At 33.1% G+C, this 17299-nt stretch overlaps 1 protein-coding gene across 1 annotated transcript; it reads right to left on the bottom strand.

Moving 5' to 3' along the window:
• On the bottom strand, positions 1 to 17184 carry Chordc1 (cysteine and histidine rich domain containing 1). The gene is made up of 11 exons (XM_015489995.2): positions 17044 to 17184; positions 14159 to 14208; positions 12177 to 12233; positions 11356 to 11513; positions 9582 to 9685; positions 9009 to 9067; positions 6088 to 6158; positions 5076 to 5181; positions 1932 to 2051; positions 1368 to 1430; positions 1 to 1119 (listed from the first exon to the last, which is right to left on the bottom strand). Exons 1-11 carry the CDS (start codon positions 17105 to 17107, stop codon positions 973 to 975), a joined length of 999 nt encoding a protein of 332 aa, XP_015345481.1. The 5' UTR covers positions 17108 to 17184; the 3' UTR covers positions 1 to 972.
• Positions 17185 to 17299: the final 115 nt, after the last annotated feature.

The raw sequence follows: 17299 nt of genomic DNA, 5'->3' as shown, positions 1-17299 counted from the left end.
TAGAATTAAGCTATTTTATTTAACATGTAATAGTAGGCATAAAGCAAAGTTTATGTATTTAGTTTTCTCATTTTCTATTGTATTTCCACAAACTTTTAAGATACAATTTTAGGTATTTTTCTATCAATAAGGCCAGATATAGATTTTTTTTTTTTTGTAGGTAACTGAAGGTTTTAAGAGGGTTTAGACTGAAAATCAGGTACCATTTAGTCATAACATCATATAAAGACCCTTAATCAGGAGAAAGATTTTTAACATTATTGCTTAAGTCTTATAAAAATAGTGAATTTTAACCAAATTGATCTCTCTCCAGTCTTGTTTCCTTTACTCTTAAGTCATATTGTTTGGCAAGTAATATAGGTAATGATGTAATTTTAAAATCAAATTAACCGTGAATAAATTGTAATTTGTTGGTCAGTGCATATATTTTGCCCCCACTTTACCTAGGATAGTCCTCTTGGAAAAAGTGACTGTCCCACATGGAAAATAAAAACAAACAAAAACAATGCAGAACTTCATTTCTTCCTTGAAGATTTTCAAGTATTATAGGAACAAAAGGTCCACAAAGAGGGGAAAAAAACAAACAAAACAAAACTGATTAAAAAATTGACATTTTCATCTTGCTTTAATAATTATGGGATAACAGAAGTATAAAAAACAAATGTCCCTTATTATTTATTTGTTTAACAAAATAATAATACACTAAGAAATACTGCAATTACACTCGAGCTATTTTCCAGCTTCTTCAAGTAAGGGACATAACTATGGTTCTACCAATGAGAAGATACGAATAATCAATCTTATGGAACGCAAAATATGGCAACACAAAAAGATAAATTGACTTTGGCTTTTAAAAACAAATATCTAATATGACCCTGAAATGCCTGATTCAACAACAAAAAGTTACAGCAGCAAGCCACCACTTTACCACACATTCAGAATTCTGAAATAGGCAACAGCCCTCCCCCGACCTCAATCTGTAATATCTTCTTTTTGTTTTTCCTGCTTTTTGGTTGTAGGTAGTTCAAGGCTTGCCCACTGCATAGGTTCAGCTTTTCTCATGGTGATCTCAATCTTTGTTGCAGTCATAGTTACATAGCTTCGTTTTACATCAATCACCTGTAACATATCAAGGAGCGTAAGAGTAAATAAACTTGGGTCTCATTTAGTCCAGAGGAAAATATTGGTCTTCCTTATGCTAAAAATCCCAACCTCAAGCCTCTAAGGCCATTTGTATACCAATATTTAGATTTTTTTGTAGGACAATAAAGTTACAGATCTGTAATTCACTTATTAAAGTATTTGCCTTTTATTCTACAAATGGTACTTTAAATTACCCGAAATTTTGATGGGTTCATAATACTTACACCCCATAATTTGACATTTTGATGAAATTCCTTCTCTCCTTCAAATACAATGTGTACATTTAACTAAAAAAAAAAAAAAAAAGATAGAAAAGAAAAATTTACTTGAAATTTCATACTGAGGATGAAATACCACATTATCAGGCAAGTTTTATGAGCTACTCTATCTCCAATATGCTTTAGGAAAAAACCCTATAATAAATTTTAGATTTTCATTCATAACAGTTTCCATGAATATAATTTAAAGTTATTTTTTGATGTGGAAAAGACTTTTTGTTTTTGGTAATGGGAATTGAAACCTCAGGGATTCCTGGGCACTGAACTACATTCCCAGCTTTTATTTTTTATTTTGAGACAGGATCTCAATAAGTTTCTGAGTCTGGACTTGAACTTGGGAGTCTCCTGCCTCCATCTCTTCAGATGCTAGGATTACAGGCATTGCCATCATGCCCAGCTTATATGGGAAAGATTTTAAAATCCATTGAAATAAAAACAGTATTTTATAATGCAGTAGTGTCAAAACAATGTGAGCAAGACAAGTTAGATTCAGCTGTTTAGTGTACTTACCAATGTACTATTAGCTTCTACTCGACTAAGTTCTGGAAGTGAATTTTTAGCATATACTGAAATGGTGACTTCACCTCCAGTCTGATGCCAGTCATGTCTACATGGAACAACTTTTTTCCCCTGAAATGTAAGAAGACCTTTATAAGTTTAAAAAGCACCGTATAATTAACTTCTTCAAAAGAAGAATTTGACCCGTGAAAAGTAGAGGAAAACTACTATGCAAATGAAGAACATAATGTTTTTAGGACAATCAACTCCCAAAGTTTCCACCAAGAGGTTTAAACTACAAAATAACACAATACAGAATATTTTAATAGTTAAATCCTATTATCCACTAAGTACCTCTTTTAAAACATTTTTTGAATTATTTTTCCCTTTCCCCTCACTTCCTCTTGTATGTAATTTTGTATAACCCTGAGGGTCTCCTTCCATTTCCATGCAATTTCCCTTCTCTCTCCCTTTCCCTCCCACCTCTCATCCCTGTTTAATGTTAATCTTCTTCTCATGCTCTTCCTCCCTACTCTGTTCTTAGTTACTCTCCTTATATCAAAGAAGACATTTGGCATTTGTTTTTTAGGGATTGGCTAGCTTCACTTAGCATAATCTGCTCTAATGCCATCCATTTCCCTGCAAATTCCATGATTTTGTCATTTTTTAATGCAGAGTAATACTCCATTGTGTATAAATGCCACATTTTTTTTATCCATTCGTCTACAGTAGAGGGGGTAGAGAGAGAAGAGGGGAGGGGAGGGGAGGGGAGGGGGGTTAGTAGAGGATAGGAAAGGCAGCAGAATACAACAGACACTAGTATGGCAATATGTAAATCAATGGATGTGTAACTGATGTGATTCTGCAATCTGTATACAGGGTAAAAATGGGAGTTCATAACCCACTTGAATCAAAATGTGAAATATGATATATCAAAAACTATGTAATGTTTTGAACAACCAACAATAAAAATTTTTTTAAAAAAGTATATATATAAATTTTGGTATATGATATTACCTTTATATTCATATTTATATTCATATATATTGATATATATGTTCCAAAGGCAACCCATCTCCTAAACCAAAGCTGTAACTCAGAACTAAACCTAACCCTATCAATAATCATGAGCCTTTTAAACAAAAATTATATTATTGAATATCCATATATATTTCACATATATATTCTGTATATGTTCATATACATATACACACACACACACACATACACACACACACCCTAATGGCAACCCAAATCCTACCCATAAATTTTCATATATATTCAGTTACATAATCATATCCTATATCTTACCAAAAGTGTAAATATCCATATCCATTTAAATATTTTCATGTGTATTTTTATATATATATATTCACATTTGTATTCATATATATGAATAAAAGTGTTCTAACCCAGAAAAAAACAAACAAACAAAAAAAAACATTCTTTGAAGACTGAAAATTAGAAAGGATGTTCGCTTCAGTGGGATAAACAAGACAACAACTTAACTTCAAATATGGAAACCTTCAATATGTTTTCTACAAGTAATAATAATTTGGGAGAAAAAATGACCACTTAAACCTGACATTTGCACATAATCCTCTTGTCCTTATGTATTAACATACAAGGGGAAAAGAAGGGAAAAAAAGCAGAAGTAATACTCAATTACTCTCAAGTAACCCTCAATTATTAGTGGTTTATTGCCATACCAATTCATTTTCTTAAAGAAGCAAATGGTGATTTGTCTTATAAATGAGAACAACTTAAATCAAATTACATAAGTAAACTCCATGACACTACCATTATAAAAGGCATCATTTACATTTTGGTACAACTGCACTAAGTTTAAATAATAAATTTATCACTCATAACTTTTCCTTAGCTACTATCTCATATATCTAATACTTAAATCGAACTTTGGGAAAAATACAAAGGCAGACATAACTTTCTACTAACGGAAGATTCATGGTGAATGAATTATTTAACTTTGGAGGGTACACTTATAATAGTTAACCATGTGTTAATACAAAGTCAACAGTTCAAATATGAATAAATTTCTAACTTTTGAAAATTTACAATAACTTTCTAAATTAAAATGCACAAATTTTGCTAGCATGGTGGCACACATTTGTAAAACCAGCATGTTGGGAGGCTGAGGCAGAAGGATTCCAAGTTCAAAGCCAGCTATTTAGGGAGGCACTAAGCAAGTTAGTGAGATCCTGTTTCAATACAAAAAATAAAGGTTTCTATATTTGAAGTTAAGTTGTTATCTTGGGGATGTGACTCAGTGGTTAAGCATCCCTGGGTTCAATCCCCAGTATGAAAAAGGTTTTTTAAAAAGGTACAAGTTTGGGGCTGGGGTTATATCTCAGAGGTAGAAAGCTTGCCTCGCATGGGTTCGATCCTCAGTACCACATAAAAATAAATAAAATAAATAAAGATATTATTGTGTCCATCTGAACTGAAAAGGGTCATTATTTGGAGTTTATTAGTGTCAGTACAGCATAAAAGATTAATTTATTTAGCACATTATTAAATAAATAGCTAACACCTAACTTATTTCATGATAAACTGCTTTCCTTCTTAAAATCTTATGGTTTTTTAGGGATTTATGTGCATGGCCCCAAGTTTTCTAAAGATGCTGTCCAGGAAATTAGGAACTTATGCTTTATTTTCTCTCTTAATATTTCCCCCAGAGTAAGCAAAGGAATTCAGAATTCTACTGAAACAAGTCTGCAATTTACTCCTTGGCCACTAGATGAGGCATTTGTGCATCTGTAAATGGTTAAAGTTTTAAGTGGCCAAAAACAACAACATAATGTGGGAACAGGATTTGAAATTAATTTTCATAATAAGCTTCACTTTAACAGGCTCTAGTATTTCACAAAAACCCATATACCTACACCAACATATGCAACAGCTATTTTGCTCAACAGGCAGTGCTGAGAGTTTGATTCAGAGCAGTTTTTTCTGTGTTGTAGGGGATGGGCACGATGAAGGTGATGACGACAACAAAGGATACATTAACAAAATATTAATAAAATATTTGTGAGGGTGAGAATTCCTCTATAAATATAAAACGAAAGATTTTCAAATCTCTCAAAAATGATTCAGACAAACACAATTCAGTGTCATTATTTTGAAAAGGTTACTTACAGCATCCTTTTTAGTCCACACGTGTTTCCCTGTTGTACAGCCTTCTTGGGCTAAGAACGTATTAAAGTCAGAGGTTTTCCTTCTACAACAGCTCCAATATTTCATCCTTCAAATAATTATAAAAAATTTTCAGAAGTAAAACCTCACAATCAATTAAATACAGAAATATTATAGTGCAAGTATAATTTAAAAATCAGGGCAACTTCAGTATTTACCAGTGCTTAAGTTACAGAACAGTAAAAATGGACACACATGAGAAAATACTTAATAATTTAAAAATGAGAATGCCACTTATTATGTAAATTTGAAGCTCCTGAGCATAGACTAAAAACTATCACAAAATTCCAATCAATTTTCCACTGGTAGCCTGCACTCCAGTGTCCTCATGAAGCTAACAAAAAGTGATGTACAACAAGATTTATAATCATTACATTTCAATAACCTGGTAAAGACTATGAAATTAACAACTAATGTTTACACAACCTGTGATGGTCAATCCCAAAGTAGAAGAAAATTATCATTCTTTAAGAAAAATCTAACACAGGAAGCTAAAATTGCAACACAGTTTCAGGTTTGAGCCTTGAAACATAAGGAAACAGAGGAAGATTTTTAAAGCAGTCCTATTTCTTTAAACTACAGACAAACTCTCAACTGAAGACTGGAAAAATAGGAGTTTTCCTGGGTAGTAATGCCTTAATTGCCCCTGAGCCAAAATTCGAAATGTCCTGCCAAATGTCAGACAGTCTTTCAAACAAAAAAGAATTTAGCCCAACTAGGAAGAGCATCACATTGAAATGGAAAATACAGTGTTTAAATCACAATGGCCACTTAATAACTGTAATCTTGTTTTTCTTCTGTTAAGACAAATCCCATATTTTTAAGTTACTATAAAAATTAAACAGCAATTTAAGTAGAATACTTAATAACACTGCATAGTAAGTACCTAAATATATGAAGGTTTAAGTTTCTAATCTCTACCATAAGGTATTTTAATTAGTCATGCATAAGTTACCCCTCATGGAAAATAGGTACTCCAGAATGATATACACAAACTTCTTCTAGACTCTGTAGACCCTGATATGTCTAAAAGAGAAAAGAAAAAAACAAATTTAGCTGCCTTATCTCTCAGTTGTATCTTACACATATTTGTTAGTACTCCATTGCAGGCCATTCCAATAATAAAAAATTATTCCATTTTACATATGGTTAAATTTTAGGCTCCTGTGAAAAGGCAAATAAAAAAGTAGGCAATAGATAACATATTAAATGTTTTCATAGCCTGAAATTCAACCATATTCATGTGTTTAAATTTACAGAAACATTCAAAACAGATTAGGATCTTCATCAGAAAGAGGTACAGCATGATTAGGTATATAACAAACTCTGTTAGCATTATCAATTAATAAATTGATAATGCTAACAGAAATCTAATACATAATTCTGGAAATTCTATAGTGCTGGTTATTTCTCTTCCCTCAAATGGTAAAATGAGTTGCAGATGTACTTATATTTATATCTATAGATCTCTTCATGGTTTGTTTGTATGATGCTGCTATATGTGAAAGCTCTACAGATGAATTCACAAGTTAGGTTAATAAAACATGGAAGCAGCCAGCAGCCTATTTTCTCTCTACTATTGTATTTATATTAACTATCTACATGAACAGAACATAAAATTTGATGTTTACATTTTGTAAATCTGAAGTATTAAGCGTGTTTATTTCCTAAGTTATCATGTGAGCACATAAATCCCAGTATGTTAGATTTTAAACTTATCACTATAACTCCCCATCTTATATGATGGCATCATAACTAGTCTCTCAAAATCAATATCTGTAAGTGCTCTTTAGTTTCTCCACTCCATCCACCTATATGTAGTCTATCATGAAATCCTATTACTCTGAAAAAATCTATTGGTTTAATTTCCTAGCCCTACTCATGACCTAGCAGATTTTAGGTAATTACACTATACGAAGTTTTCTACTACCTCATTTCTCACCCTTTGATTTCTGCTATCTCAGTAAAATATCTAATTAGTATCACTTTCTTTATTTATAAAGTGTGAGTGATTTACCTCACACCTTATACAATAATTAGCTCCAGGTGCTTTCCACATTTAAATGTGCCCCTGTATGAGAAAATATTCATGGCAACTCAAAAAAGAACAAAATGAAAACAAATCAAATGAAACAAAATAAAAAATAACAAAGCCATGACTATATGCAACAAACATGAACCTAACAAACAAAAGACGACAAAAAAGAAAGTACATGCTCTATGATTCTATTTATATTAAATTTAAAAATTGGCACAACTAATTTTGATAGAAAAATGCAGTAACCTTTGCAGAAGGGAAAAATGAATGGTAAGAGTGCTCTACCATGATGATGTGTTTCCTTTGAAAATCCCTTAGCTATAAACTTGTATTTGTACATGATTTAACAAATTTCTATGTTATATACATACCTCAATGAAAAAGATTTAAAATTTCTATAATGGCCTCCATAATCTAAAGTAAGGTCTTACTTCCCAGCACTATTAAGATTTGGCCATTACTATTACTAACCTCTTTTAATCTCAATTCCACACTAGCAAATTGAATAACATTCCTATTACTTAACGTTCTCTTTATACTATTGCTATCACAGCTACTAAAATACACTTTGCCCCCATATTTTCATAACTCTCATTCATTGTTTTCAAAACTCACCTAACACTTTCTCTTTGATCTTCTTTCTTCCATTACTCTACTATTTGTACTGCCTTCACTCCAAGAATTAATCATTTCCTTTTATCTACTACTTCTACCTCATATACATGTGAATAATTTTATTTCCACCCCTTAATCAGCAACCTGATTTTAAACTTAACAGAAGAGAAAAATAAAGACCTGGCCTCTCATCATCTTCACTTTTTCATTTAATGGCAACAGCAATCACCCAGATGCTCAAGTCCCAACTTCCTTTTACATGCAATCCATTAGCAAGTGCTATCAATATTTCCAATTATACTATACATTCTACATGTATTTGCCATGTCAGGCACTGTTCAAAGCATCAAGAGATAACAAAGAACAAACCAAAACATTATAAACCTTAGATGAGTGGTGGGACAAGTTAGATAGTAGTGAAATGACATAAAGTTTTAAAGGCCATGGAGAGAAAAAGAGAGGGAGAAAATGTTTACAAAGTAAGCAGGATAAGGTCTCATTGAGATGTTTGATCATATTGCATACATAATAACTTCTCAATAAACTCTAATCTCTTTAACCATAATAGCATCCAAGCTGGTTTCTCTTCCAATTCACTGCGGTTCTTCAGCATGTATTGGCTACTCACTAGTCACAGACATCCTTTTGTAACTCCTAAGATAGGTAATTTTCCATCACACTTCACTTGACTGAACTTGTTATTCCTTGAATAGCCAAGCTCTAACACCTCTACTCATGCTGCTTGCTCTATCTATAGCACTCTTCCCCCAGGTATACAACTCATTCACTATATTATAAAGAATTCTGATTCTGTCACCATGTAAAAATGAACATAACTGACAATTTTATTAAATGATAACTCCCAACTCCAAACACTCTATTCCTTCGTTTTACTTGTTTCATATCTACCTGAATTCATATTTAACATTTTTTTTGTATTTGCGCCCATACTAGAATACCAGCTCCATAAAAAAGAGATTTTTGGGGTAATAACCAGTATTTCCCACCCCTACAACGTACTGCACATAGAAAGTGCTTATAAATGGTGATTAGACAGACTCACATGATTCTAGTCTGTATTCCATGTTTACAGCCCTACTCCTCAGCATACTGCCAAATGTATAACAGGTACACAACTAATTTCTAAATTGAGAATGAACTGCACCCTCTTTCTTCAAAATTAAAATTCTACTTCATAATATAATAAGATTTATAATACATACCTTTGAACACCCTCCATTTTTACATGAGGTCCCAATCTTAATTTCATCACTGTCATCTTCTAAAATGGAAATAAATTAATAAATAAATAAATAACAGAAGTTCACTGCAGTGCCATTCTTAAGATGCAACTTTTCTACAAAAAGTCATATAATATTCATCTACTGTAATTAGGTTTTCTTCTGTAGTGTCAAAAGGATATACGTTGTATTTTTGTTCTATAACGTACTACTTATCTAATAACCACGTCAAAGAGAATTTATGAAAGGATAATTTTGTCCTACGGTATTAGGTATATGTCACAGAACATTAAATATATTTTACATCATACACAAAGAAACATTTTTGATTACCAAAGAAATTAAACTATTAAAAAATAATAAACCATAGAGAAGGAAAAACTTTAAGTAGATTCTCAATTTTAATAGAATAAACTACACATTTATTCTGAGCTATTATTTTGCATTTGGGAAAAATATTTTTATTATAATGTGTTAATTGGTCATATTTAGTAAACTTTTGGTTGAAAGTTTATTGGCTAGAAAAAATTACAATACAATAAAACAAAATCTTACCTTTCTTATCTTCTTCATTCCCAGATGATAGTTTAAGTTTATCAAGTGCTTGTTTTAGGGAGGCAGATATTTTTAATTCCAAATTTGTCATGGGTTCATCTGGGCTGGAGAATTTTGAAACCCTGTTACTATTATTAATGTACCAAATATGTCCTTGTAATCAAACTAAAAAAACCTTAAAACCTTCTTTTTGAGATGTTAAATGCTTTATGAATCCAGTTATTCTTAACAAGAAGTATCTTACAAATAGTTGCTATATTTTACAATCTACATTTTAGCAGAAAAGGTCTTTCTTATGTTAAAACATTAAGTCTCAAGTAATTACATTATTGTAGGCACATTCAATTATTAATCATCAGGACCAGTGGAAAGAGAGTAAAGACTAGGAATCTATGTTTGACAAGATGAGTAACTCCGAGGAAGGGGCGGTGGAATACTTCTACATTTCATGCCCAAGTAAAATGCTATGCACATAACATACAGGCAGTGAATCCATACTCATTTCTACCAATAGGGAGGTTTACTGTATATAGATACTGGTAGATGGAACTATAAATTCAGATACAATTGTATGGGAAGAGGTTAAAAACAAAATCCTCGTAACATTTCATAATGGTTAAGTTTTACATTTCCACTTTAAGTCCATTCAAAAATATCAAGAATATTAATAAATAAAGCAATAAAAGTAAAAATTCTATTCATGCTGTACCCACAATGAAAAAAACTGACATTAACAAGTGCATAAAAATCTTTATCCTCATAATTTCTGTAGTATCATCAAATTAATTAGGATAAAATGCTTCCTTATCTTTTTCCAGTAATTTTTCAAATTGGCTAACAAGGAATTTGATAAGTATCCCAGGATTATGGATAAATGGAGTTGGAGTAAAATAATTTACTGAGTAGTTTAACAATGGTCTGTACTCACGAATACTAATGAGCAAACACACTGAAAGTCTCTTGGGGATCTTATCTTGGTCCCATATTATTCAATACTTTATAAATATGTTCAATTAAGATCAATAGAGAAAAAGTCGGGAACACTGTAAGTTCTCAGTATGAATACATATTTCAATAGGTGTTGTCAATTATTTCTCAGAGCTGTTTAAAAAAAAAAATTGACCATCTATTTAGAGTTCTGTAGTTTGGTTCTAAAACATTCAGTACTTAACGTGCATTATGAAGACCTAGCCTAACAAAAGTAAACCCAATATGCCGTCTGTTTGATTAGAAAATGATTATGAAGAACTGAATTTTAGTTAAAAATGAGCAAAAGCTACATTAAGACACTTTAAAGAAATATGCCTTCAGAATCAAATGCATTAAAAAATTCCTCAGTATTAATAACAACAGTTTTTAGGCATCTAAAAGTAAAGATTAATGTTTGGATTAATGTTTAAGATTAAGATCAATAGAGAAAAAGTTAGGAACACCATCAGTTCTCAGTATGAATACATATTTCAATTTAAACTGAATTCATGCAAGAACAACCACTTCACAGAACTTCACCATGCCACAATGAAGACACATGCCAAGTGAAAAAAAAAAAAAGTGTGAATCCCTTACCCTGGTAATAGATAAATCTGTAGTTTTGATGGTATGACAAACAAATCTGCAATGAAGTTTCACTGTGTACATACCTCAAGTTGAGTGGGAATAAAATTAAAGGCTCATTTAAGAGAAAAATGCTATCATGCAAAATGATAAATAGAAATATCATGAACAAATGCTATTATTCAAGTGTGACAAAAATAAGCAACTGTAAAAAGTATACCTTGGCCTTTTTATCGCTTCTACTGGTTTAGGGGCTTGAATTATGTGCTCCTGAAATTTGGGTTTCAATTCAGATAGTTCTTTCTTTTCAGTAGTCTTGACTTCAGGCTTGACCGGCTCAGGTGGCTTCTCACTATTATGTCTACCTTTTGTACAGCCCTGTTAGTGAAAGGCATTCATTAAGAGTTATCTTGTCATATGCCACAATAGAAACACTTTTATTATGTTGATTTATTTTAATGAACTAAATGTGCTATATTTGCTAAATCTGAAAATGAGTTTGTACCTCTAAATAAAATATTTTAAGAAAGACTTTACAAATTATTTATATGCAAAGTTTTTGTACTCAAGATCTCAATTTGTGTACAGTTCTACTTAAAAGCTGTGACCTTAAGCAAGATAATCTTTCAAAATCTCATTCCTTACCTGTAAAATACAGGCCATAATACTGAACTTTTTTTATTAGTAGAATATAAAATAATGTTATATCTCAATGGTATCTTTATATATCATAACAGTTTATTTCTCCTAACTGAAAATACTTTAAATGGTTGCCCACCACTTTCTTCTTTGATGTTCTTTTAATACTGCTAACGTCAAAAACATAAAATAACCAATGAATAATTCTTAAAATCTTATCTCTTAAGCAGATAAATTATTATAAAGGCTGTGGAAGGAAGGTGAACTCCATTTTAAAAGTAAAGTGCTATCTGATAGTTGATGAGGATGAGTCAATAGAAAACAAAAATCAGACTACCCAAATCTGGAGCTTCCATAAAATGTACATTAAGGGAGATAATCTAGGGAAAAAATAGTACTTACCACAATGCTTAAGAAATCAGAAAAATCAGTAGTTCTTCTCTTACAGCAAGACCAACCCTATAAACCATAAGAAAAAACTTAAAAACTATTTCTATGGAAACCACAACCCACTGAAACACTCTTCTTATACTTATCTCCTTGAATCCTGAAGTAACTTCCATATTTCACAGCTTTAAAGTGTTTATGGCTGTGAAGTTATCATCTCTACTAACGTATTACAGAGAGTAGGGAAAAGAAAGGCAGAAATCTCAAGACATGAGAGGCCCCAAATTTGGATTAGGGACTAACTTTGTATATACTCAACTACATAAAGAATTTGGTATTGAGTTTTTACACAACATGTACTTTCAGATTTCTTTTTTTTTTTTTTTTGAAGAAAATTTTAAGTACCTATAACCCAATTTTCCTTTTAAGTTTTATTTTCTCTGAATAGAGATGTAGGAAACCAATTCCCACCACCTTAGACTGTTTAATAGCATTGATAGCGTTATCTCAAAACAGTTATCCTGTTGGAAAGATTCCCTGTCTTACCATATATACACAATTAAATCAAATACTGGGATACACATATGACACAAGATAGCTATTTCAAATTCTACTCTGGGTCTTTTGCTAGTCCTCAGTAAAATAAGAAAAGGATCAATATAAAGCATAAGGTTGTTAACTGTCTTTTCTTGAGAAGAACTTTCCTAGAGTATTATATTCTTCTAGCATTAAAATGTCCTATCTTTTGCTAATACAAGTTTAATTTCCTACTTGATTAAATAGAAAACTAGTGACTTTATACTGATGCACAAATTTCACCCAAACAGTCTGGGTTGTGAAATCCAATAATCTTGGAAAGTCTAAGTCTACAAGAAGTGTTAATATCACAGAGATAATAATAAACAGTACAACCACAAAACTGAGAAAAAGAAAAACTACTTCGCTTTAGAAACTTGCTGAACAGATACATGAATGCTACAAAAATCATTAGCCCACAGGTGACATTGGAGAGCAAATAAAGAGAATGAGAAAAAATAGGAAGCTAAAGATTGCAAAGTCAAGTATTTCTATTGTTAGCAGAGAGGAGGAAATAGTATAGGGGGAAAAGAAATAAAAGAAAAATAATCAATAAATGGCAATCCAGAAAAGAGAAAAATCCCCATTTCCTCCCCCCACCAGCAAAATAAATATCCCCACAGTTTTCATCCCCATCAACTTTTGTAAAAAGAGTTAAATCTCAAAGTGCCCTAATGAAGTTCTGTTCTCCTCACTCAGAACTAAGCTAACATAAAATTGTTATTTACTATACAACTTTGAATTTGATTGTGCGTCAGTTAAATGCCAAAAGAGTCCAACTGCTTTCTGGAAGATCAACAGAACATTCAAAAGAAATCAACAACATTTAAACATATAAGGCTATTTATGCTTCTCAGCATAAAAGCAGTAGTACCTAAAACCAGGACAGCCTCCAGGAAGCATTTTCTTTTAGATACACAAAGGAAACTCCTCAAATGTATCCGTTTTTCATTTTTTTTAAAGTCATCATAAAAAATATGGTCAGAAAACACTCTATTATTTCTGGTAATTCTCTAGAACATTAAGGAAATACAGGTGAAAAACTGGTAATCTCTCTCTTCAGTAAACATATTGTAAACTTAGCATGTTTGTAACAATCATTCCTAAAGTTCAGAGTTTTTATTGGCCAACAGTGATAAACTGAAAGACCGAGATTCATCATAACTGCTTCGATTTCCCTTCAAAATTAGAAAGTAAAGAAATCATTAGGAAAATGATTTGGACTGTAAAAAAAAAATTTTATAACTGGTAAACATCATCATCCACTGTCTTCTTTGCTTTTAGTGGAATACACAAAGCACCCCACAATGGTCATTTAAAAAGCAGACATGCCAGTAAAAAAAGATGAGAAAATATTTACTATTACAATTCTAAATGTATTATACAAATAGGAAGAAACTGAAAAAATATATAGTTCCTACCTTTAATGCATCATGAAAGACTGGAACACCTGGGTGATACGTGCAAGCATCTGGTCAAAAATGAAAAGAAAAAAAAAAAGCATTCTTTACAATGTAGGAAAAATGTATACAACACTATTTCCTTCAGTTTGCTAAGATTTAATTCCTTTTCCAAATGTACATAACACTGAAGATCCTTGAAAATTCACTAATGCTTGGTTGATGCACAGCACAAAGTGCCTTATATTAATAGTAACTGTTAAGATTTTAATTCAAGAGCATGATGCCCATAGATAAAAATTCTGAGGGGGGAAAAAAGCAAATACAGAACAGTTTAAGGATTAATAACATTATATATTCTATATTCCTCTAATCTTTGTGGTAAAATTTGTTTATTATCAAACTTCAATGCCTAAGATTATGAACATACTTCTGTTTTTACAAAAATATTATTAAACTTAAGTGTACCTACACGCACTGATCCATAAAGGTTGCTCAAGAGATTTCCCCAAAACATATTTTGGAAGAACAGGATCCACATTTTAAACAACTTGTAATATCTAACTACTAATTTAACTGTCCTAAACAGGTTATCAATTCCTAGGTACAAACCTCATTAAAAAGAAGTGTAAATCCTACACTCATTGGGGTTGTCATGATCATTCAGTGCTTCTGTTTCCCAACCCCATTATGCCACCATCTTAATCCTATAACTAGTATGGACAAAATTAGAAAATCACTGTTTACAAAAGCTGTTTACAAGCAGATGGACATTTTCTTCTTTAGCTTTTATCAGGCTTGCCAGTTTTGTTCAAATGAAATTTTATAGATTAAGAACCTACAACACCACAGTGGTTAACTGTCAAGAGCTTTTCACATTGGGTCTGACCCTGGCTAAAATTCTCATTGTATTGCTCTTCAGTTTCTTCATATGTGTGGATTAAATAAAATACTATCTGAAAGTTTTGCTTTTCCCTAAAGTATTTTAATATATGCAAGTCACCAACCATGTCTTTTTTACTTAATCACCTGTTAAATTTGTATTACAAACTAAAATGTCTATCATCTTAGAATAGTGTCTGATTTTTGTTCATAGGGAAAAAATCTTCAGAGAAATCGATAAGCATGATAATTATGCCACACCACCAAGAAACAAAGTACTGAGTGTAGATTAAGATTTTTTAAAGAATGATGGAACCAGCCATCTAGCTCCATGCAAGAGAGAACTTGGAACTTGCTTGTACCTTCAGTTTTACCCACTTAATATGCCATTTTAGTTATGGTACAAGGTCAATCCTCTCATATTCTATAAAAAGTCTCTCCTAATCAAGTCTACAGTGTGTTTTTAGTTATCTTCTAATCCTTACTATGATCTCCTTGATCTTCCATTCACTCAACCAATTTACTTAGCTTATTTATCCAAAGTCTCTAAAAATAATTCCCACTTTTCTTAAGTGAATAAACTTTCACCAATCTTATTGGAATTTCCTATTGCATCTGGTACTGTTGACCACCAATCCATGGGGCTGTTTACACTGTTGGCTTTCCTGGCCCCTCTTCTTTTTCAGGAACAGCACCATTTCCACATGGATACACTGACTTCCAACAAAAAGTTTTAACTCCTCTGTGCTGAAGATCCAAACATAACTTCCTAAAAACACCATTCATTTTTTACACAGGCGATCAACATTACCAACATTAGACACTAAAAATTCCTCTTCTCAAGTTTGTTACCCACTGAAACATCTTAACATTCCCTTTGGGTAATATCACGTTTATATTATAAAAATGTCAAGGACAGTAACTTGAGTATACATAAACTGGGTTTATCTTTTCCTTAAAAGCTTGCACCAATGATCTTATTTTAAATGATGTCACCAATTCACCTGCCTGCCAAGATAAATATTTCAAATATCTTAATCTCTTTCACAAAGCTGAACCACGTTACTGTCATGTTGAATTCCTTTGATCTATTAAATGGTTCTATTACTACATACTTAACAGAGTTGCTGTGGTAAAGTGACAGACTAATGTCTGGGATAAAAAAAAAAACACACACACAATAAATGCTAGCAGAATTTAAGAAAGTACTATCATTTCCTATAATATTCAAGGAATCAGCTTATTTCCTTCTTCTATTTAAGAATCAAAATTAAGATTCGGTGGTTATTTCCCAGCGTTAACCTAGTGTAGTTGCTTTCACTTCACATCGGGAACTCTACACCTAAGCGCTGTAGGGATACTTCGCTAGGGCACTTTGAAAATGGCATATTAAAACGAAGAGGTCATTGCAAAGAATATACAATTCTTTTGCAAAGGATAATGAAATGTGCCACCACGGCGGATGTGTCAAAACTCAGAGAAGAAAAATCAAGCAATTTCTCTAACCAAAGAAAACTTTTTGGTAGAGCAGACTTTCAAGACAAACTTCTCTACTAAAAATGAGGCAAAACTTAAACGCTAGGCTAACCGGCTGCCCATCGCTCTTCCTTTTGCTCTCTCTTTATACCCGCACTCTCCCCAAGAAATCACGGTCAACAATACATGGGGAACCGCAAAGCAAGCTAGCAGGCTCCTTAACTTTTAACTTCCCAAGGAGACTGCGGGAACGCAGGTTAAGAGTGTTCGTTCAAAACTGGAGGCGAAATACGAGAGTGAGGGTCGACCGGGAGACACGTGGATCCAGTCAGAGCTACGGGGCAGGGTTTTCGCCGGTGCAAGAAGGCTGCCGGGTGCTGGCGCTCGCTAGGCGCCGAACTGGGGGAAGGCGGCCGGGGTCTCACAGCTGCGGAGGCCCAGGAGGGGAGCCGGCCCGCGCGGCGCCACCGCGGCTCGCGGAGGACCCAGAGGCCTCCCGCGAGATCGCTGGGTGGCGAGAGGGGGAGCTGGCGGCGCGGTTCTCTTACCATCCGAATTGTTCTCGGGGTCGAAGCGCTGGCCGCAGCCCCGATTATAGCATAGCAGGGCCATCTTCTTCTCCCACCGTTACAGGCAAGGACCAAACACTGGGAACCGCAGGACAGTGCGACAGACTCTGCTGTAGCAAGCGCTGACCTGAATCGTAGGGCGGCTGCCGGCTTCCGGAAACCGCCGGTTCCGCTTCAGGAACCTTCGCGAATTTTCCGGTCGCGCAGGCGCAGTAGAGAAGAGAAGAGGAGTAGG

This window comes from Marmota marmota, unplaced genomic scaffold (assembly GCF_001458135.2).
Source record: "Marmota marmota marmota unplaced genomic scaffold, marMar, whole genome shotgun sequence".
Taxonomy (NCBI): domain Eukaryota; kingdom Metazoa; phylum Chordata; class Mammalia; order Rodentia; family Sciuridae; genus Marmota; species Marmota marmota.
Note: the sequence above shows the minus strand (reverse complement) of the source record. Positions and strands in the feature narration are given on the sequence as shown.

What these genes read in the sequence shown, in the direction of transcription:
- Chordc1 (XM_015489995.2), bottom strand. Translation starts at nt 17,107, where the DNA reads ATGGCCCTGCTATGCTATAATCGGGGCTGCGGCCAGCGCTTCGACCCC. An exon ending in CCCCGAGAACAATTCGGATG is followed by an intron (nt 14,209 to 17,043) that starts GTAAGAGAACCG and finishes ATTTTTGACCAG; the next exon opens with ATGCTTGCACGTATCACCCA. An exon ending in GAAGCGATAAAAAGGCCAAG is followed by an intron (nt 9,686 to 11,355) that starts GTATACTTTTTA and finishes AAAATTCTCCAG; the next exon opens with CCCAGATGAACCCATGACAA.